Here is a 20,173-nt window from a genome sequence, read left to right on the forward strand (position 1 = left end):
CATTGCAGTGTACCACCAGCACCGCGTGCATGTGTGTGTATGGACTGCTCTCTTTCGTTCTCACCTCGCTGGAGCTGCACACACTGGGCAACCAGCAGGTTAGTACCTGATTCTCTTGGGACTTTCTGGCATTGCAGTCATGTCCCTGAGATACGCCTTTGGAGCTGATACAGCACACACCCACATACCTCTGGTGTTCATTTGTTTATTGCTGTTTTCTTCGCATTTATTGTATTATATATGATACATATGAACGATAGAAAAATCAGAAGGTGCTGATAAAAGGAAAAAAGTATAATCCCACCACACAGGACAACTTCTGTTAGTATTCTGATGCGTTCTCTTCTAAACATTTTCTGCATATATATGTTAAAAATGTAACCATTTGTCTCTAAAACTGGAATCACAACGTACATACTGCTTTGTAATCTCATTTTGGAATGGTGCATCAGTCCCAAACATCTGTGGGTGCTAATAAAATATTCTTCTACAATATTTTTAAAACCTGAAACATTTCAGGGGCACCTGGGTGGCTCAGTCAGTTGAGCGTCCGACTTCGGCTCAGGTCACGATCTCATGGTTTGTGAGTTCGAGCCCCGCGTCGGGCTCTGTGCTGACAGCTCAGAGCCTGGAGCCTGCTTCCGATTCTGTGTCTCCCTCTCTCTCTGCCCCTCCACCACTCGTGCTCTGTCTCTCTCAAAAACTAAATAAACATTAAAAAAAACAAAACCCTGAAACATTTCAAACTTCAGACTCCTAAACAATCTTATTACCAGCTTCCAAATTATCAGCTCACAGCAGATCTTGGTGCTCTTTCCTTCCTTGATTATTTTGAAGCACATCCCTGACATAGTTTCATCTATGAATTTTCGATGAACCAGAAGAGGAGTTAGTAAAACTTTACAACCAGTACCATAACTAACAAGCTGTATCTTTAAAAAAAAATTTTTTTTAAACATTTATTTATTTTTGAAAGACAGAGAGAGACAGAGAATGAGCAGGACAGGAACAGAGAGAGAGAGGGAGACGCAGAATCCGAAGCAGGCTCCAGGCTCCAGGCTCCGAGCTGTCAGCACAGAGCCCGAAGCAGGGCTCGAATCCACAAACCGTGAGATCATGACCTGAGCTGAAGTCGGACGCTTAACCGACTGAGCCACCCAGGTGCCCCTGTATCTTTAAATATCAAGTCAGAATTTAAATGTCTAGTTAACTCGTAAATGTCATAAATTTGTTATAAGTTTGTGTGTTTGGATCAGAATCTAAATAAATAAGGTCCACATGTTATGGGTTGATAACTGTCAAGTTTTAGTCACCTGTGGTTTGCACTGTAGTGGGCCCAAGCCACATCATTGTCTAGATAATGATGGTCTAGATCCGTTAGTTCCTTAGGAGTTACAAAATGGCACTATTCTATCTTATTTATTGGTTGGAACATTGCTATAAAAAATTTGTTTCACGATATATGCAAATATTAAGTTGTTATGTTGTACACCTAAAACTAATGTAATATGTCAGTTATACCTCAAATAATTTTTGTTCTCGCTACTATCCGATACTCTGGTATAGAGTACTGTGCTTGCTTGTTTTCCTATATTTACTGATTTTCCCTACCATCCTGTAAAGGTGGCTAATGAGGTTTTTAAGTTTTTATATGTCATGGTGAACTCATGGGTATAAATGTGTTAGCTCTGTTTTAATCTAATGCTGTTACTATTCTTAGGCTCAAATTACCCACCTTTGGCCAGTAAGAACTCTTTCAGAAGAGCCCCTCTATCTGTCCTGCACTGCTCTTATGTATTTTGATAGCTCTGTTGCTTTCTGGTATGACACACTGTTGTAGGATTATCTTACAAGATTCTCACCCCAGACCTGGAATCCGCCATTTCTCTAAGGAAGCCTGGTTCCTTTCAGTGGAGAGTGCTGTTTGAGGAGTTCTTTATAACTAAGTGTTTGTATTCATTTTTTTAATGACTTGTTTTGGAAATTGAAGGAATTGGTGAAGTTGCAGAAACTGAAAATTTACTATCATTAGAAGAGAAATTGGTGTTCATTGGAGGACTCCATTTCCAAAGTTCCAGGGGCATAGCATGAGCTTTGCATCCTTTGCCAAAATTCTGGTCCCATGTGGACCTCAGTGTACGTAGTGGGAGGACCGGTATTAACATACCAAGGATGTGAGAGTCCTAGCACTTGGGTTTTTTAAAGAAATCATTCTCAGTGTGTGCCAGGCTCTGTGCTAGGTGCTGAGGGTTAAAAACTTGAAGAGCCGCTCTTGCCCTCTAGGAGAACAGTTCAGCCTAGCCTAGTTGCACCTCACCTTTACTAGCACCTTAATGTTTACAGTTTACGGTCCGCTTCTGTACACACTGTCCTCTTCCGTCCACAGAGCGGTGCTGTGAGGCAGATAATACTGTCGCCGTTTTATAGCTAAAGATTTTGAAGTTCAGAGAGGTTCACTTGGCTAACACCATACAACAGGCATAATGTACACCCTAGATGGGGTGTAATCTTTTTAAACCCACAGTTCTTTCTGACCTAGTATGTGGAAATATTGTTGACGTTTTGATTTGAACAGAGATACAGTAAAAGAGATATGACTGCGTCAGCTACGGAAACTAAGCTGTTTTCTTCCCCGTCCCCCAACAGGATGTGATTGACACAGCATGTGAAGTCCTGGCAGATCCTTCTCTTCCAGAACTATTCTGGGGAACAGTAAGTGTGTCAGAGGGAATTATGCTATAAGATATTCTAGTAGCAAAACAATTGATCAAGCACTTAGTTTGTGATAGGTCTCATATTAAGCGTTTATGTCATTTTGTATTTACTTTTAACGAAAATCTATAAAGTAGATAGAGTTATAATCACCATTTTGCATATGAGGAAAGGAGATGCTTAGAGATATGAAGTGACTTGCCTAAGGTTACACAGCTAGATGAACAGCCAGCCTCAGGAAGCAGTTCTGGCTGACTTCAGTCTGTAGTCTGTGTTATTAACCATCATGTTCTGTATCCTACCCACCAAGTCTTTTTTCACATTGTTAGTCTCAGGCACCAGTAGTGCTGTAAGTCTTGAACATGCGTCTGAGTTGTCAGAATATTGTTAACAAGTTAGATAAGAATTTGGCTTCAGAGAGAACAGCTTCTCACCAGTACATAGGCTTAGAATTAACACCAGTCCGAAGCCCTAGGGTCCAGCTGATGAATAAATCTGTTCTCTCTTGTACTGTGGCCTGACTGATATGCCTCTAGGTCTTATCCTCTTCTTCCTGAGTCACTGTCGTCTCGAACAGTGTTCCTGGGAGAGGGTGGCCTGAAACAATATTTAGATTAAGGATCTGTTACTTGTGTGCAGTGGCCAAATGCTAACATGTTGTTGGCTGCTTTTCACATTATTCAAAACATCTCCTGCAATGGCGGATAACATTGTCTTCCTGTTGGGAGGATGGCCAGGAAAAGGTCACTGGAGGCAGTGGTATTCTCTTTTCAGGTCCTGATAAATCTGATGTTGAAAGCCTTTCTCAGTGAAATTCTGGAAATCTTCAATTGTTCGGGAGGGGTGGTGTCTGCCCGGAGGAAAGGACTGTTTTTAGATTTTCTTATGATTGCTAGGCAGTTCGGAGATGTGTTAATTCACGGATGGTGTTGAAGGTCAGTGACCTCTCTTCTTCCACCACAGGAGCCAACCTCTGGGCTCGGGATCATTCTGGACAGTGTATGTGGGATGTTTCCCCATCTCCTCTCCCCACTCCTGCAGTTGCTACGAGCCCTCGTATCAGGAAAGTCCACTGCCAAAAAGGTAGGTTGTTCAGTTAGATGCTTGATTTCAGACTGTGGGAGAGGTTTTGGGGGATGCCACTGCCATGGCAAGAATTAGTCTGAAGTTGAACGAACAGTGCCAGAGATAGTGCTTAAGTTCTCTTAAATTAAGTACCTATTGCAGACACTGAGTGAGACACAGTATAAAGTCCCTTACTGTCTCATCGGAAGAGGATAACAATAGATACAAGGAAGAAATAGCTGATACAGCCATACGGTAAATGTCATTTGAGTAGTAAAGACCTACTGTTGAGGAGAGCCAGCAGTCTGTGGAGTGAGGGGCCTTGAGCTAAGTGTTAAAGGGTGCTGAGCGTTGGCAAGGAGCATAGAGGCAATTCTAAGAAGAGTCACGGTGGCAGGTTTGTGAGAAGTTTGAGAGTCAGACACAGTCTGACCGAAAGAGCAGAACAAATGTGGGACCCCTTGCATGTCCCCGAGGTAAGCGTGCGGCTGGATTTTTTTCTGTGTGTTGGCAGGTGTATAGTTTCTTGGATAAGATGTCTTTCTACAATGAACTTTACAAGCACAAGCCCCATGATGTGATCTCCCACGAAGATGGAACTCTCTGGCGGAGGCAAACGTCCAAACTCCTTTACCCTCTTGGTAAGATGGAGACCCTCCCTGGCTCAGTAGCCACCTCTCCTCAGCTTCTGTTTAGACCTCAGCACTGCTGTTTGAGCCATTTCATGCTCTTTGCCTTTAAAGCAGCTCCTCTCCACTGTGCTCGTTGAGGAATTATTAGTCTATTTCTCACTTTTTTATATCATTAGATTGACCTGAGCCGAAATCAAGAGTCAGATGCCCAACTGACTGAGCCACCCAGGCACCCCAGATTATTTTATTTAAAAAATAATGGGTGTTCATTGTAAAGAGAAACAGCATAGACAGACACTTTACAAAGTTCATCTGTTCAGACTTGTCCGTCAGATAGTCAGTGTTAAGAGCTGGTATGTGTCCCTGTGCACACCGTACACTCTCTTAGATTGATTCTGCAACTCATTTTTCTTGTATGTGGATCTGACTCGTTCTCTTTTAGTAACTACAGAATTATTCTAGATATCCATAATTTTGTATCTTTTTCCTTCTAAAGGACATGTAGGCTATGTTGGGTTTTGGTCACTACAAACAATGCTCCTTTGGGTACTTGTACTTTATATACTGGTATTTTTATTTTTAGTACATAGAGTCCTCAAACCGGGGTTGTCTGATAAAAGGGTATATACGAGAATAATTTTGTGGGGTAGAAGGGTATATTACAATAACAATTTTAAATGGGTAAAAGGGTATATATACAGTAACAATTTGAAATACGTGTCAGCAACAGATGAAATAGATCAACAAAATGTGTTATATATTTACAGTGTGATATTATTCAGCCTTGAAAAGAAAGGGAATTCTGACACATGTGCTATACGTGGGTGACCCCAGCATAGCAGTGTTAGCTAGTGGGACGAGAGTCTGTCCATTTCTGTGTGATTAAATGTTGTTGTCTGATGTAGGAGTCGCTTTTTCCTATTGTATCGCTGGATATTAGACTAATTTCTCTTCCTCTCTTCCTTAGGGGGTCAGACCAACCTTCGCATACCTCAGGGCACAGTAGGCCAGGTAGTGCTGGACGACAGGGCTTACCTGGTACGCTGGGAGTACTCTTACAGTAGCTGGACCCTCTTTACCTGCGAGATTGAAATGCTGTTGCATGTTGTTTCCACTGCAGGTGAGGTCAGCTTGGGGGGACATGACTGTGGGGAAGAAAAACAGACATGCTTAGAATTGGGGGACAGAGAATCTCAGGATAAAACTCAGAACCGTCCAGACTGGGATCCGTGTAGTGTTTATCTGGGAGACTGTTCAGTAATCTTAAAGGAATTGTTGCTCTCTTTCCCCTCAGATGTGATCCAGCACTGCCAGCGGGTCAGACCCATCATTGATCTGGTCCATAAGGTCATCAGCACAGATCTGTCCATAGCAGACTGTCTCTTGCCCATCACATCCCGTATCTACATGCTGCTACAGCGGTAAGCATCAGCTCACACACACCCCAGGTTAAAGTCCGCATCTGTGCCTCTGTGGGAAGCCCTGGTGTGATACTATCCCCAGCTGAGGGTTTTCCTATTTTTCCATCCCTACTGAGAGGAGAGACTTGGGCAGAGAGAGCTGGAAAATATCTGTGATGGAACACGTTGTATTCATTTCACTGAGCAGAGTACACTATTCTCCAACTAGGCTAACGACAGTAATCTCTCCACCGGTGGATGTCATTGCTTCTTGTGTCAATTGCTTGACTGTTTTGGCTGCCCGGAACCCTGCAAAGGTGAGACACACCAAGTCTTCAAAATAGCCAAAAAATGTTGCACTTGGTGTATACCTGAAGACACATGGACATTGAGCTCTTTTCCCTTCTCAGGTCTGGACTGATCTTCGTCACACAGGCTTTTTACCATTCGTGGCCCACCAGGTCTCCAGCATGAGTCAGATGATTAGGTGAGCCAGGTCTTGGGTTGGGTAGAGCATATTCCCCGGGAGTACCATATACATTTTGGGTCCAGGCTAGCTACATTACTTTTAAAGAAGCTTCCCTGTGCAGAATTGCTCATCCAGCAGCAACCACCTTAGGTACATGGGAATTAATTTTCCAGGTTGGAGAATACAGAGCTGTCTGGATCCAGAGACGTGGCTTCCCTTTCCTCAGCTGTAGTCACTCTATACTTTTCCTTGTTTCATGGCTTTTTGAACTTGCGTGGTAGGACAATTATTTATACGTAGGCTCCATTTTCCTACTTGAGCATTTGCTCCTTGCCTTCTCTTGCTTATTAGACAACGATGTTTTCCTGATGTTTATTTGATTTTTTGAATTTTAAAGCTCTTGAGGTTGTACATTAATAAAGTACTCTCTTGGTGTTCATCTTGGGTATAAAATAGCCTAGATTTGCTTCATTCTTTTGAGAGCTTTCCTATGTTAGGTCCAAGCTATCTAGATAATAAGAATGCTCTGTGATAAGTTTCTTGAAACCTTGAGATTGCCCCGTCCTGATTCACTCTGCCTCTGTTTTTCCCCAGTGCGGAGGGGATGAATGCTGGAGGGTACGGAAACCTCTTGATGAATAGTGAGCAGCCCCAGGGCGAGTACGGGGTCACTGTTGCCTTTCTACGCTTGATCACCACTCTTGTCAAGGTAAACGCTGGTCAGATGGAAATATCTGAAATAGTTTCTCTTCTACCGTAGTCATTGTCTTTGGGCACAGCAGTTGTCCTGACGTTATAGCGTTAACAGTTTTTGTGTATTGAATATTTACTATGTGCCAGATTCCATAGCAGGTACTTTATCTGTGTTAATTAATTAATTAATTAAAAATTTAAAGTTTGTTTATTTTGAGAGAGAGAGAGAGAGAGCGAGCAAGTACATTGGGATAGGGGCAGAGAGAGGGAGAGAGAGAGAATCCCTTCCCAAGCAGGTTCCGCACTGTCAACGCAGAGCCCCATGTGGGGCTCGAAATCACAAACTATGAAACATGACTTGAGCCGAAATCAAGAGTTGGAAGCTTAACTGACTTAGCCATGCAGGCGCCCCTGTGTTAATTTATTTAATATTCAGAGGCAGGATGGTATGATGTGGTTACTGTCAAGCTATTTTCATCGTAGCCCAGGGCAATACATACGTTTTATATCCAGGCCCAGTATCCGTGTGTGTGTACGTGTGTGCATGTACGTACTTCTGAAGCAAAGTTTCACAATTCAGCACTTCTCTGACAACACAAAAGGCACTCTGGTATTTTCTAATAAGCTGATTTCACAATCCACTAATGGATTACAACTCAGTTTGAAAAATACTGTTGTAGCATAGATTTTGGAGTCAGACAAAATTAGGTGTACATGTCAGGTTGACCACTTACTAACTATGTTGGGCTTGGGCAAACATGGAATTTCTTAGAACCTTTGTAAAAAAGGAGTAATAACATGGTCTCTACTCCTTGGAGTTGTTGAGAGGGCCACACATGAGAAGCACTCAGCCTACTTTTCTGCCTGCGAGAATCAATGAATGAATGCTTGAAAAGGTAGAAACAGTCCAGAGATAGGGCTATAGCTATAGATATTTATACGTAAGTAAAGAATTTCCATTTTTAAGGTGAGGAAGCTGAATATTAGGACAAAGAATTGTGAGTATGAGAGCTCCTTTCCGGTGTCCCAGAGATAAGGTAGAGGTTAGGCGAATGAATGGCATCATGATAGTGAAATCAGCACTCCCCATTGCTAACAGTCCTGCGTCCTTCATGTTCATGGTTGGTACCTCCCTCTGCCAGATTTAACCTTCTTCTGTCTCCTTCACGTAGGTGCCTTCCGTGACATTGAGACATTGTCTTTTTAGTCTTTTTCTCTATTTCAAAGAAATCCACAGCTTGGACCCAGTTGAACTAGAGTGTTCTGATTTTTTTTTTTTTTCTCTTACTGACAGCCAGGGTTTGCCTAGATTTCCTTTGGACCTGTAGTTTTAGAGTTAAATCTCTGATAGCTGAATGACTTCCTTAAATGGTTTAAGTCCTCACAGCATGGTTTCTCATAGGGGCAGCTTGGGAGTACCCAGAGCCAAGGGCTGGCGCCCTGTGTCATGTTTGTGCTGAAGGAGATGCTTCCTGGCTACCACAAGTGGCGCTACAACACCCATGGTGTGAGGGAACAGATTGGTAAGGGACGCGCGCGGGCAGGGAAGGCCTGAGCCACTCCTGGCTCCCTGGAGATCTTATCTTTCCCTTTGTTGGGAGGAGGGTCATCACACAAGGCCACTTCATTCCTGTGTCTTTTCCGGAGTCCAGGTTGCCTGATCCTGGAGTTGATTCATGCAATACTGAACCTGTGCCATGAGGCAGACCTGCACAGCAGGTATGAGGGGGTGATTGCTTGAACCCGGTGCTCTTGGACGCTGCCGCTCCCCAAGGGAAGACACGGGCGGGCTTCTGCTCATCCTTTCAGAAAACTCAGCTGGGTTGAACCCAGCTCAGTACTCTGGAGGTTCTCATTTGCTCTCCACTGGACTGTATCCTTTCTCCCTGTGAGTCGAGAAGAGCAAATGAAATGGGGATGAGATTGTTCCCAATGACACACACACATACATATACACAAATTATTTTTTATGATCTTTACAAAAGTTACACATGTTCGTTAGGAAAATAGTGAAAATGCCCTTCCTAAACCTGTTTCCAGAGATGACTAGGAAGTTCGTGTGTATTCTACTAGGTGTTTTCCTTTGCGTGTACTAACTGCTCCATAATTTTATTTCCATGCCACTTCATATAGATCTGTCTTGTTTTAGTGGTACCATGCGTTCCATTGTATGAATTAATCATGACTCAATTCAGTAGATATATCCATTAATCGTTGGGACATTTAGATAGCTTCTCTGGGTTGTTTTTAAGATCAAGTCTACTTAAGGAAAGTGATCAGAGTGTGTTCATCTGACACGGAGCTGATCTGTATCACTGACGTCCAGTTGGTTAGGTTTGGATAGTGCCCTTCTCTCGCAGTAATAAACTTGACAGCTCCCTGGTAACTCAGAACATGTCTGTCTTGCAGTCACAGCCCCAGCCTGCAGTCTCTCTGCATCTGCAGCCTGGCCTACACAGAAGCGGGACAGACAGTCATCAATATCATGGGCATCGGTGTGGACACCATCGACATGGTGATGGCTGCTCAGCCCCGCAGGTGGGGCTCCCTCTCCCCTTCCCCGTTTATCTTAGTGTGCCTGCATGTCCTGAGAACTCCAGTGTGGGTTAACGTGCGGTAGCTCTTTAAAGACAGCCTTATTTCCCCTAGGATGTAGCCTGTATGTAATCTAGTGGCTGCTACGTAGACTGGCACATAGCAAAGGGAGTTGATTGCTCCTCCTCTCTCCTAGTTTGGACTGGGGCCTCTAACAGAAGCTGTTGAACTCTGGGATTATTGTTGGAATCTAATTCATGAGAGCACATATGTTGCGAATGAAGTCATGTTGTCTGAATCAACTTTGGTTTCCATTTGGCACCCTAGTGATGGGGCAGAGGGCCAGGGGCAGGGCCAGCTGCTGATCAAGACAGTGAAACTGGCATTCTCCGTCACCAACAATGTTATTCGGCTGAAACCTCCTTCTAATGTGGTGTCCCCCCTGGAACAGGCTCTCACACAGCATGGTATGTATTGATCTTGCGAACAGCAGTGCTTCTGCCCACAAGTACGTACTTCAGGCTGTGTTGTTAGAGGCCAGCAGTATTTTCTGACTAATTCCTGGAGGGAGTTTGGGAATGATCACCAGTCCCCATCCCGGACTTAGAAGCGAGAGGGCTGGAATGTCCTTCATTTCTGCCTCCTGTTGATGACGGGGTAATAGTTAAGAACCCGTGTTCAAAGTCAGACTGCCTTGGCTCACATTTTGGCTTTAATCTGCTATGTTACTTTGGGCACATTATTGAACAACTCTGCCTCGGGATAATAGTAATACCTTCCTTACACAATTACGACGGAGGTAAGATTACTACGTGTAAATCGTGGAGGGAAGTTCTTGGTACCTGTTAAGTATTAACTGTTTTATTCTTTGACCTTACACTACTCATTTAATACCTTTGGGACCCTGTTTCCTCATTTTCAAGTAGGTGTTTAGATAATGCCTAAGACCTACTCTTAACTATCATTTTGAGATTTTGACGATTCTTGCATTTCAATGTGACGTCTTTTTCTAACCTGTTTGTTAAGAGACTGTTTTGTTTTGTTTTCCAAAATGTCTCTCTTTCTGCTCTTAATGAATTGGATTGGGCTGTTTACCTGCATATCCCCTTGGCTACCGAAAAAAGAGAATGGTATGGCCACCTGGATTCGCTCTGGCTCTCCCAAGTACTTGAGGGTAGTAAATTCCCTCACGTGCGTGAGCCTTTTTGAATAGCAGCCTCTCTTAGGAGCTTGAATCAGGCACATTGGTGTCTCAGCTGTTTCCTGTACTTCTTCAGGTGCCCATGGGAACAACCTCATTGCTGTTCTTGCCAAATACATCTACCACAAACATGATCCGGCTTTGCCACGTCTTGCCATCCAGCTGTTGAAACGTCTGGCCACGGTAGGATCCCACTTAATCAGCCAAAGCCCCAGAAAACTGACTTTGTGCATGAGACCACCCCTGCCTTATCTCAGGAGAAACAGCTAGCTTGGACTTAGAACTGACTTTTACAGTGACCCAGCCATGTACACACCACACAAATTGTGTTGCTGTCCACACCACACCTAAATTGTGGTTTGTGAGAGTTTTTTTTTTTTTTCCTGATTACAAAAGACATGCATTCTCATTTTTACATATTTAAACGTTACAGGTAAATGTAGCATAGAAAGTTAAGGTCCACTCTGATCCCTTCGTTCCAAGACTCCCTATGAGCAGATTGGTATGCATTGTTCCACATTTCTTTTTATCTGTGCTTTTGTACTGAAGGATGTTTGCTGTGCTCTTCCGTTCTTTACAAAAGTAGAATTACACCGTCCATACTGTTTTGTGACTGGCTTTTTTCACTGAACCACAGATCTTACAGTCTTTCCATGTGGGCACATTTGGCCTACTTTATTGTCTTTAATGCTTTCATGATGAGCCACAGAATGGATGTATCCTGATTTATTTGGGCTATTTTTTTTTTTTTTTTTTTTGTCTTTCACTATTACAAGCAGTGCTGCAGTGAATGAACATTGTTGTCCATAGAACGCCATGAGCTTTTGTTTTCAATTCCTGAATATTAGTTATTAGTGAACATTTTAATTTTTGTAGACATTTCTAAATTGGCCTCTATAAAGGATTGTATTAAAAAAAATGTTAAAAAGGGGGTGGGATGCCTGGGTGTCTCAGTTAAGTGTCTGACTTCAGCTCAGGTCATGATCTCACAGTTCGTGAATTCGAGCCCCACGTCGGGCTCTGTGCTGACAGCTCAGAGCCTGGATTCAGTTTCTGTGTCTCCCTCTCTCTCTACCCTTCCCCTGTTTACACTCTGTTTCTCTCTCTCAAAAATGAATAAACATTAAAAAAAATTTTTTTTTAATTAAAGGATTGTAGCAGTTTATGTTCCCCCCTTTTTCCTAATTTTTTTTCTAAACATTTGTTTTTGAGAGAGACAGAGCACAAGTGGGGCAGGGGCAGAGAGAGAGGGAGACACAGAATTTGAAGCAGGCCCCAGGCTCCGAGCTGTCAGCACAGAGCCTGACAAGGGGCTTGAAATCACGGACCACACAGCGAGATCATGACCTGAGCTGATGTCGGACGGTTAACTGACTGAGCCACCCAGGCGCACCCCCCGCTCTGCTTTTTTTTAATGTAATCTCTATCCCCATCATGTGGCTTGAATTCATGATCCTGAGATTAGGAGTGGACACTCTACCAACTGAGCCAGCCAGGTGCCCCGACAGTTTATACTCCTAACACCAAGTCTTAACATCCTTGCCAGAGTGGCCCTGTCAGTCTTTTAATCTTTGCTAATCTAATAGGCAAACCAGTATTACCTCATTTTTTACTTTGCATTTATCGTTATTATTGTGTATCTTTTATGTTGATTACCATTTCTTTTGTGAATCACTGGGCACTTTGTACCATAGTTTGAAGCAATGTCCCTTTTAACCCACTGCCACATATTTGGATGTTCCCCTTTGTGCCCATTTTCTGAGAGTTCTCTGGCCCCCTTCTGCAGGAGCTCGTTGAGGTTTCTCTGGAAGTAGAGCTCTAAGTCTGTGTTTGGTCTCCACCAGGTGGCCCCAATGTCAGTGTACGCCTGCCTGGGCAACGATGCGGCTGCCATTCGAGATGCCTTCCTGACCCGCCTGCAGAGCAAGATTGAGGACATGCGCATCAAAGTCATGATTCTGGAGTTCCTCACGGTTGCAGTAGAGACTCAGCCAGGCCTCATTGAACTGTTTCTGAATCTGGAGGTGAAGGATGGCAGCGATGGCTCCAAGGTGAGCCCGCACCTGGGATGAAGCTGGGGGGCGGCCCCTTGGGAGGTGGGTGTAGGCCCCATGGGTGCGCTTGCTGGCAGTGGCCAGGGCCTGAACTCTCTCGCCCCTCTTGCAGGAATTCAGCCTTGGGGTATGGAGCTGTCTCCACGCCGTGCTGGAGCTGATCGATTCCCAGCAGCAGGACCGCTACTGGTGTCCGCCCCTGCTGCATCGTGCGGCCATTGCCTTTCTGCATGCCCTGTGGCAGGACCGGCGGGACAGTGCCATGCTGGTCCTCAGAACTAAGTAAGTCTGGCTCCAGGAGGTATTTGCTTTCAAGGCTTGTGTCTGTAAAATGGGAGTAACGATACTTCATACTTCAGAGGTTTGTTGTGACAGCTCACTTAGCATATGTGTAGAAAGTGCTAGGAGCCTGGTTCAGCGTGCAGGAACTTCACTCTTAGTCATTGTCTTCTTATGCTGCTGCCGGCAGGTGTCATCTTTACTGTAGGGCAGAGGCGTGTTTACCTTAGGGTGCCCACCTTTTCCTGCCTTTTGTATTCTTGCCTCCTGCTGACTCCTTCAGACCCACTATTCTTGAGAAACGCCTTCCGAAGAGTGACTTGTTCCAGCCCTTGAACTGAATGAGACCCCTGCTCTCTAGGACCCTGTTCGCTGAATGAGACCCCTGCTCCCTAGAACCCCGTTCGCTGAATGAATCCCCTGCTCTCTAGAACCCTGTTCACACAAAGGGAAGGAACATTAAAAAGGCAAACCATGGGAATCTGCGTCCTTATTCCCCTCCCTCTTCCTTCTGGGGCTGCGGGACATGTGCAGCGGCACAGATCATGAGAATTTTTACCATTCAACTCTAGAACATACATATAACATTTGATTGTGTTTCTTAACGGGAAGGCATAACTGTATCTGTGGAACCCTTTATATTTACGTAGGAGCAGGTCACCTATGAGACACATGTTAAGACTGGGCAGGTAACTTGGGTGTTAGGACTTGGGTGTGCAAGTAACCACCCAAGGCAGGTGGACAGAACTGCAGGAAGGACTGCCTGAGAGAGAGGATGATTTCCAAATGTATTTTTCTTTCAGACCCAAATTTTGGGAGAACTTAACCAGTCCACTGTTTGGAACCCTTTCTCCTCCCTCAGAAACATCTGAGGTAAGCTGGGGTGAAGGGTAGGACGGTGACGGAAAGTCTCAGGGAGGACAGGCTGGGCTGCGAGAGGCTGAGGTGTAGAAAATGGTATCTCCCCTAATTAAGCAACCAGAGTGTTTTCTTCACTGGAAACTTCTTTCTCAGAGGAGTGCCTGCTTCCTCTCCCTGTGATGTCTTGCTTGGGAAGGAAAGTGGCATGCCCTGCTCTGTGTTGATGGCTCGGTGGTCTTCTCCGCTCGCTGGGAGACACTGTGGACCTGACACTGCAGATGCCCATTCGCGTTCGATAGGGACTGTGCTTCCTTGTTTTCCAAGTATCAGGTCCCTGCTCTGTTCCCTCACGGGGGCCACCAGGGAAGAGGTTCTCCTCGTGATTGGTATCTGCTCTGCTCTCCCCTCCACAGCCCAGCGTCCTGGAAACCTGTGCCCTCATCATGAAGATAATTTGCTTGGAAATATACTATGTAGTTAAGTGAGTCCTCTCCCCTTCTGAGATTTGAATTAAAGGTTTGGGGGTGGGGTGCGTGGTGGCCTGCCATTGGGTGCATGGCTCTTCGAGCCAAGACAGAGGAGAGAGCTGGTTTGGAGCCATTTATGGAGGGCCGCTGAGTTGTGTCCCTGGCCAGTCCATTGATGGCATTTATGATTGTCAGAGAGAGTTATTGTGAAGCAAACTCCATGTGCCTGGGATTTCATGGAGGAGGAATCCTGGAAAAGGCCTCAACCTAACCCATTATGTTGAGCAAGAAGTATGAACCCCACACAGTGGAGGTGACTGGAGCCGTCTGCCTTTAAGCCCAAGTGAGGTCGCTTTCTCTGCCTCGACAAGGGTCTGTGCCCATCACGTTTATGTCTGCTTTCAAAACCTAATCATAGGTTTTATTTTTTCTTGACACCCTAGGGGCTCTTTAGATCAGTCTTTAAAAGATACACTTAAGAAATTTTCCAGCGAGAAACGCTTTGCCTACTGGTCAGGATATGTCAAGTCATTGGCAGTTCACACAGCAGACACCGAGGGCAGCAGCTGCACCTCCCTGGTAGAGTATCAGATGCTCGTCTCCGCCTGGAGGATGCTCCTCATCATCGCCACCAGTCACGTAAGAGCCTCTGGGGGGCGGCGGAGGGGGTGCGGGGGCCAGGTTTCGCTTTGGTGTCCTAGCAACCGTGTGCTGGGATGCCTGACGGATACACCCCTTGGGATGAAGAACAAATCAGGGACTTTTTCCTGAGCTAAAATGTAACAGTTCTATGCTGGTAGATGGGGGGCTGCTGTGGGGTGTTTAGGGTGTTGGATTCAAGAGACCTTGAAGGAAAATGCAGAGAAGTAATTTAAAACATTCATAAAACAATAGCATCCATAGAAGCCTCCTGTAGCTGCCCTTGTGGCCCTGAACAGGTCTCAGAGGCCCCCTTCCTTCGTCTGCCTCTCACGCACACGTAGAGTCACCTTCTTAGGCACGTCCCCTGTGGACACTAGGTAAATATTTGTAGACTGGTCAACAGACAGCTGTGACTGCTGTGGCAGCACCTTCTCTAGGGTTCTAGAAACTGCATTTCCTGGTTTTAGAAAAAGAGCAGAGGCCATTGTCTCTGCACTGTGTATCTACTGAGAGTTGGTTTTTAGAGAGAGAAAGTTAGCATTTAAGAAGAATTTGCATTTCTCCTTTGCGTGCATGCGTGTGTTTTCACACTGCACCGTCCTGTTGTGCAATAAGGGCTTAGTTTTGAATTGTTTTTCCCTGGGGAATCCAGATTACTATCTTTGCTTCATTAGTAACTACAACTTGGTAGATGTCCCTTGTTCTAAGCATACTCTTATGTCTTCCATGAGTGACGTGTTCCCAGTGCCTGACTGGCCACGACTTTGGGACTTTTCTGCATCACATTGGCTGTAGACTCCTGAGACTGCAGACACACCAGAAGGCTCAGCCATCTTTGGAGCATGATTGATTCCTCAGTGGATAGCCTGTGTGTCACTTGCCTTTTAGGCCCTAGCTAGGCAACAGGTGTTTTGTTTTAATTAAAGTATAGTTGGCATATAATGTTCTGTTAGTTTCAGGTGGACATCGTGATGTTTCCGTATTTTCATACACAGTAAGATGATTCCCATGCTAAGTCTAGTTACTGTTTCTTAAACATACAAGGCCATTACAGTGTTATTAACTATATTTCCTATGTTGTACGCCATAGGCAGTAGTTCATGGATCGTAGCTCTGAAAATCCTGCTACCTCTTTTTTCTTAGGAAAACTATCTGATTAAGTGTAGGATACTGACCATTCACTTACTCATTTAACAGATATTAACGGAACGTTCCCCATGTGTCAGGCACCCAGGGATACAGCAGTGAACAAGGCAGAGAAGGTCTTTGATCTCCTGGAGAGTGGCCCATGAGGGAGGCAAATTGTAAACAAATCCATAAAGAAAAACAGTTCGAGATTGTGATAATTCACTATGAAGGAGATAATCAGGATGTTGTGGTAGTGAGTGCTTAAGTAGGAGCAGTCAGGAAGGCCTTCTCTGAGGAGGTGTCATCCAAACTGAGACCTGATGTGCAAAGGAGCCTTCCAGGTGGAGAGCCTGTGGAAGAGAGTAGTCTAGGCACTTGGTGTCACATGTGTGAGGGTCCAGAGCGGAAAAGAGTATGGTATGGTTTAAGCAGGAAGAAGAAGTCCTACTAGTAGGCCTGGAATAGGCTGAGCACAAGTGGTGATACCGAAATCAGTTGGACTAGATCCCGTGGGGCCTCTTAGGCCTTGTTGTGAGGCGTTTGTATTTCTAGTGCACTGGGAAGCCGTTGAAGGGTCTGAGAAGAGGGGTGTTGTCAGGAGGAGGTGGTGAACCTGACCCGATTTTGACCATGTCTAAGGGTGGACAGAGAAACAACCGGGCGATAATTAGGAAGACCGTGACTAACCAATGACTAATTGCCTGACAGAGGACCCTACGTCTTGTGGCTTTTGTAGTCTGGGGAATTTTCTCAAATGACATTTTTCTCCCTGTTCCTTTGCAGGCAGAGGTAATGCACTTGACTGACCCTGCAGTGCGTCGCCAGCTCTTTCTTGACGTGCTTGATGGGACCAAAGCATTAGTAAGTGTGTCTGGGAGGTTTCTCGTTCTTCCTAGGGAGAAGGTCTCACAAATGTCAGGACAAGGGGCTCAGTCGGCCTCGGAGGCCTGAGGCCACAGTGCCGAGCCGTGGTCTCTCCCATGGGCCCACCCCTGTCAGCTCGCTGCTGGGAAAGAAGGGCATGAGTCTGAAAGGTGCCCTTCGGATGGAGCTCGAATCTCCCAGCCACGTCAGCTCGCAGGAAGCCTGACTTCTGACTGGTCTGCTGTCTCCCCTCAGCTCCTGGTCCCCACCTCAGTGAACTGCCTCCGCCTCGGATCCATGATGTGCACTCTGCTGCTTATCCTCCTCCGGCAGTGGAAGAGGTGAGCACCGTGCCAGGGGAGGGGGCCTGCTCACTCCTCCTTACCGGCCCTTTGCTTTCCCGAAGGGGAGAAAATGGGTGTGAGACGGGTTCGCTTTCCATCGCTAGCAAACGGGGAGGCAGGCCGCCCGGTGGGCACCTCTGAATCAGAGCTAGGGCACTTTGTGGCCTTTATTTGGCATGTGTTCTTCCTTCTCTGCCCCGTATTGTTGCTAGAGAGTTAGGTTCTGTGGATGAAATCCTTGGGCCCTTGACGGAGATCCTGGAGGGAGTGCTACAGGCAGACCAGCAACTCATGGAGAAGACCAAGGCCAAGGTGTTCTCAGCATTCATCACAGTGTTGCAGATGAAGGAGATGAGAGGTGAGGAGCAGAGGGGAGAGGGGGCAGCGGTCCCCCGGCTCCACTGGCAGCTGGTCTGGCGGGGCTTCGTCTGGTTTCCAGCCACACATTTTTGCTTTGCGGTTTGAGCTGTCAGTCTTGGAATGCCTGTCTTCCAGAAACCTTTTTCTCCCCCATCTGTCTACTTCCCGCTCCCCACGCGGGTGGATCCTCTCTCAGCAGCATACATTCCCCTGTGCCTGCCTGGGGAGGGAACCTCGGTGTGCAGCAGCGAGAGTTGACATGGTGAGTGAGCATCACCGTGTCCCCTCCCTGCCTGTGCTCTGCAGTGAGTGACATCCCCCAGTACTCCCAGCTGGTGCTGAATGTCTGTGAGACCCTCCAGGAAGAGGTAATTGCTCTCTTCGACCAGACCCGCCATAGTCTGGCGTCGGGTGGTGCCACAGAGGACAAGGACAGCATGGAGACTGATGACTGCTCACGGCCCCGGCACAAGGACCAGCGTGACGGGGTGAGGGAGTGCCCCGGGGAGTAGGTTGTCCTGCCCGCGCACATCCAGCAAGTGCCAACTCCCTGGCCTACCCTGTGCCAGGCCCTCGGGGTGATTAGTGAATGAGACATGTAGTCACTGCACTGGAAGAGTTTGTAGCCTAGTGGAGAACACGAACAAATCAGAGCCCATGCAGAGATGTGTCGGAATTCCATCGTGGCAAGTCCCATGCAGGAGAAACACTGGGAGAACGTGTGGCTTGGGGTCTCACCTAATCTAGGGATTCCACGAGATAGCACCCTTTCAGCCATAATTTAAAGCATTGATAGAGTCAGGCAGGTAAAGGGAGCGAGGAAGACTTGGGAGTGAGAACACGGTGGTTTGCTGTGGTACGAGTCCCCTGGCGGCCAGAGGAAAGGCTGCGGTGAGCGAAGCGGTGAGAGGCTGGAGAGCTGGGGGCTGGATGACTGGCAGCCTTAGCAGGGTCTTTGATGTGGGTTTCAAGTGAAAGAAGAAAGGACTCAAGGATTTAAGCGAGGGAGAGAAATGTGGAAAGATCTCCCTGGACGCAGTATAGAAGAGTGTTTTTCAAACTGGGTCATGACTTGTTTAGTGGATCTTGAGATGAACTCATTTGGTTATAACCAGCATTTTTTTTTTTTTTAACAAAGGAGGATAAAGTATAAAAGAAAATATCTGTGTTTTGTTGGGGGGGGGAAGGGTAGGAAAATATATCAACGTGTGTATACGGGGACACAGCATAAAAAGTATTTATTCTTGTGCGTCATGGTCAAAAGTAAGTTTGAAAAGCCACCGGTATGAAGAATTGATTGGAGAGGGTCCAGGAGAGCGAAGGACCGTTCAGGAGGCGGGTGCAGTGGTGCAGCAAGACGGGTAGAGTTGGGCGCAGTGAGCAGGTGTGAGTCGGGAAGCTTGAGAGGTAGTGGGGGAGGGAGGAGTCTAGAACTGTCTCTGGGGGGTGGTATGTTAGCTTGAGGGGAGTGCTGTGTCCCGTTAGGGGGTGTGGGTACAGCCAGGTTGGGAGAGACTCCACGTTTCCATCAAGCTCACTCGGGAGATGTCTGTGACCGAGTGAGGGCTGGGGCAGCCTGGCGCAGGGCTGCCTGTTGTCGTCCTCCCCCCTCATCCCCCCCTTGCACTGCTTCCTTCCCTCTTGCCTATCTTTGCCCCTGGGCCCCAGCAGGTATGTGTCCTGGGCCTGCACCTGGCCAAGGAGCTGTGTGAGGTGGACGAGGACGGTGACTCATGGCTCCAGGTGACTCGCAGGCTCCCCATCCTGCCAACCCTCCTCACCACTCTGGAGGTGAGCCTTCGCATGAAGCAGAACCTGCATTTCACCGAGGCATCATTGCACCTGCTCCTCACTCTGGCTCGCACCCAGCAGGTAGGAGGCCAGCCCGGGTGCAGGAGGGAGCCTCCTTGCTTGTGTTGGGTGGGTTCCAGCACAGCCTATGATTCTCCCAGGAGCTCTGGTCTGCCTTGAGAGCTCGGCTGCCCCTGGGCAGGAGACAGATTCCAGGAGTGGTGGGGCCGGGTAAGTTCCATCTCATTCCAGGTCTTTCCCTCCCAGGGAGCCACAGCAGTAGCTGGGGCTGGCATCACCCAGAGCATTTGTCTGCCCCTCCTGAGCGTGTACCAGCTTAGCTCCAATGGGACAGTGCAGGTGAGTGCCAGTGACTCGCCAGGACCTCTGGATTGGCCAGACTGCAATTTGAGTGGAAAAGTGTCCCTGTCCTTGATCTTTCACAGACCCTGGGAGTTGCTCTTTAATGGCTTGTCTGATGCACTGATGGTGTAGACTCCTCACTGCCCCCATACTGATTTCTAGTAAGAGAAGTTCATATGGCTAGTTAATGGCAGACCTGAGTCTAGAACCTGGGATTCTTTTGTTTCTGCCTGGTGGTGCTCTTTCCTCGTAATCCCTGGCCTCGGACCCCCTGTGGCCCTGCCCGTCACCAGGCAGTGGCTGTGCCCTTTCT

The 20,173-nt window shown here is 46.7% G+C and overlaps 1 protein-coding gene across 1 annotated transcript in view; it reads left to right on the top strand.

The window, feature by feature from the left end:
* Positions 1-20,173, top strand: part of NUP188 (nucleoporin 188) — a 53,299-nt gene that overhangs the window by 29,823 nt on the left and 3,303 nt on the right. The window contains exons 12-36 of the mRNA XM_053908397.1: positions 9-98; positions 2,647-2,712; positions 3,676-3,795; positions 4,292-4,418; positions 5,377-5,529; positions 5,704-5,830; positions 6,039-6,126; positions 6,220-6,296; positions 6,873-6,987; positions 8,374-8,494; positions 8,624-8,690; positions 9,381-9,509; positions 9,834-9,973; positions 10,784-10,890; positions 12,552-12,758; positions 12,874-13,043; positions 13,844-13,913; positions 14,315-14,382; positions 14,812-15,007; positions 16,922-16,999; positions 17,258-17,343; positions 17,559-17,704; positions 18,013-18,194; positions 19,378-19,578; positions 19,765-19,857. Coding sequence (XP_053764372.1) covers positions 9-98; positions 2,647-2,712; positions 3,676-3,795; positions 4,292-4,418; positions 5,377-5,529; positions 5,704-5,830; positions 6,039-6,126; positions 6,220-6,296; positions 6,873-6,987; positions 8,374-8,494; positions 8,624-8,690; positions 9,381-9,509; positions 9,834-9,973; positions 10,784-10,890; positions 12,552-12,758; positions 12,874-13,043; positions 13,844-13,913; positions 14,315-14,382; positions 14,812-15,007; positions 16,922-16,999; positions 17,258-17,343; positions 17,559-17,704; positions 18,013-18,194; positions 19,378-19,578; positions 19,765-19,857 — 3,024 coding nt within the window. The remainder of the gene's footprint in view (positions 1-8; positions 99-2,646; positions 2,713-3,675; positions 3,796-4,291; positions 4,419-5,376; positions 5,530-5,703; positions 5,831-6,038; positions 6,127-6,219; positions 6,297-6,872; positions 6,988-8,373; positions 8,495-8,623; positions 8,691-9,380; positions 9,510-9,833; positions 9,974-10,783; positions 10,891-12,551; positions 12,759-12,873; positions 13,044-13,843; positions 13,914-14,314; positions 14,383-14,811; positions 15,008-16,921; positions 17,000-17,257; positions 17,344-17,558; positions 17,705-18,012; positions 18,195-19,377; positions 19,579-19,764; positions 19,858-20,173) is intronic.

This window comes from Panthera pardus, unplaced genomic scaffold, assembly GCF_024362965.1.
Source record: "Panthera pardus isolate Hobbes unplaced genomic scaffold, ASM2436296v1 HiC_scaffold_20, whole genome shotgun sequence".
Lineage (NCBI taxonomy): Eukaryota > Metazoa > Chordata > Mammalia > Carnivora > Felidae > Panthera > Panthera pardus.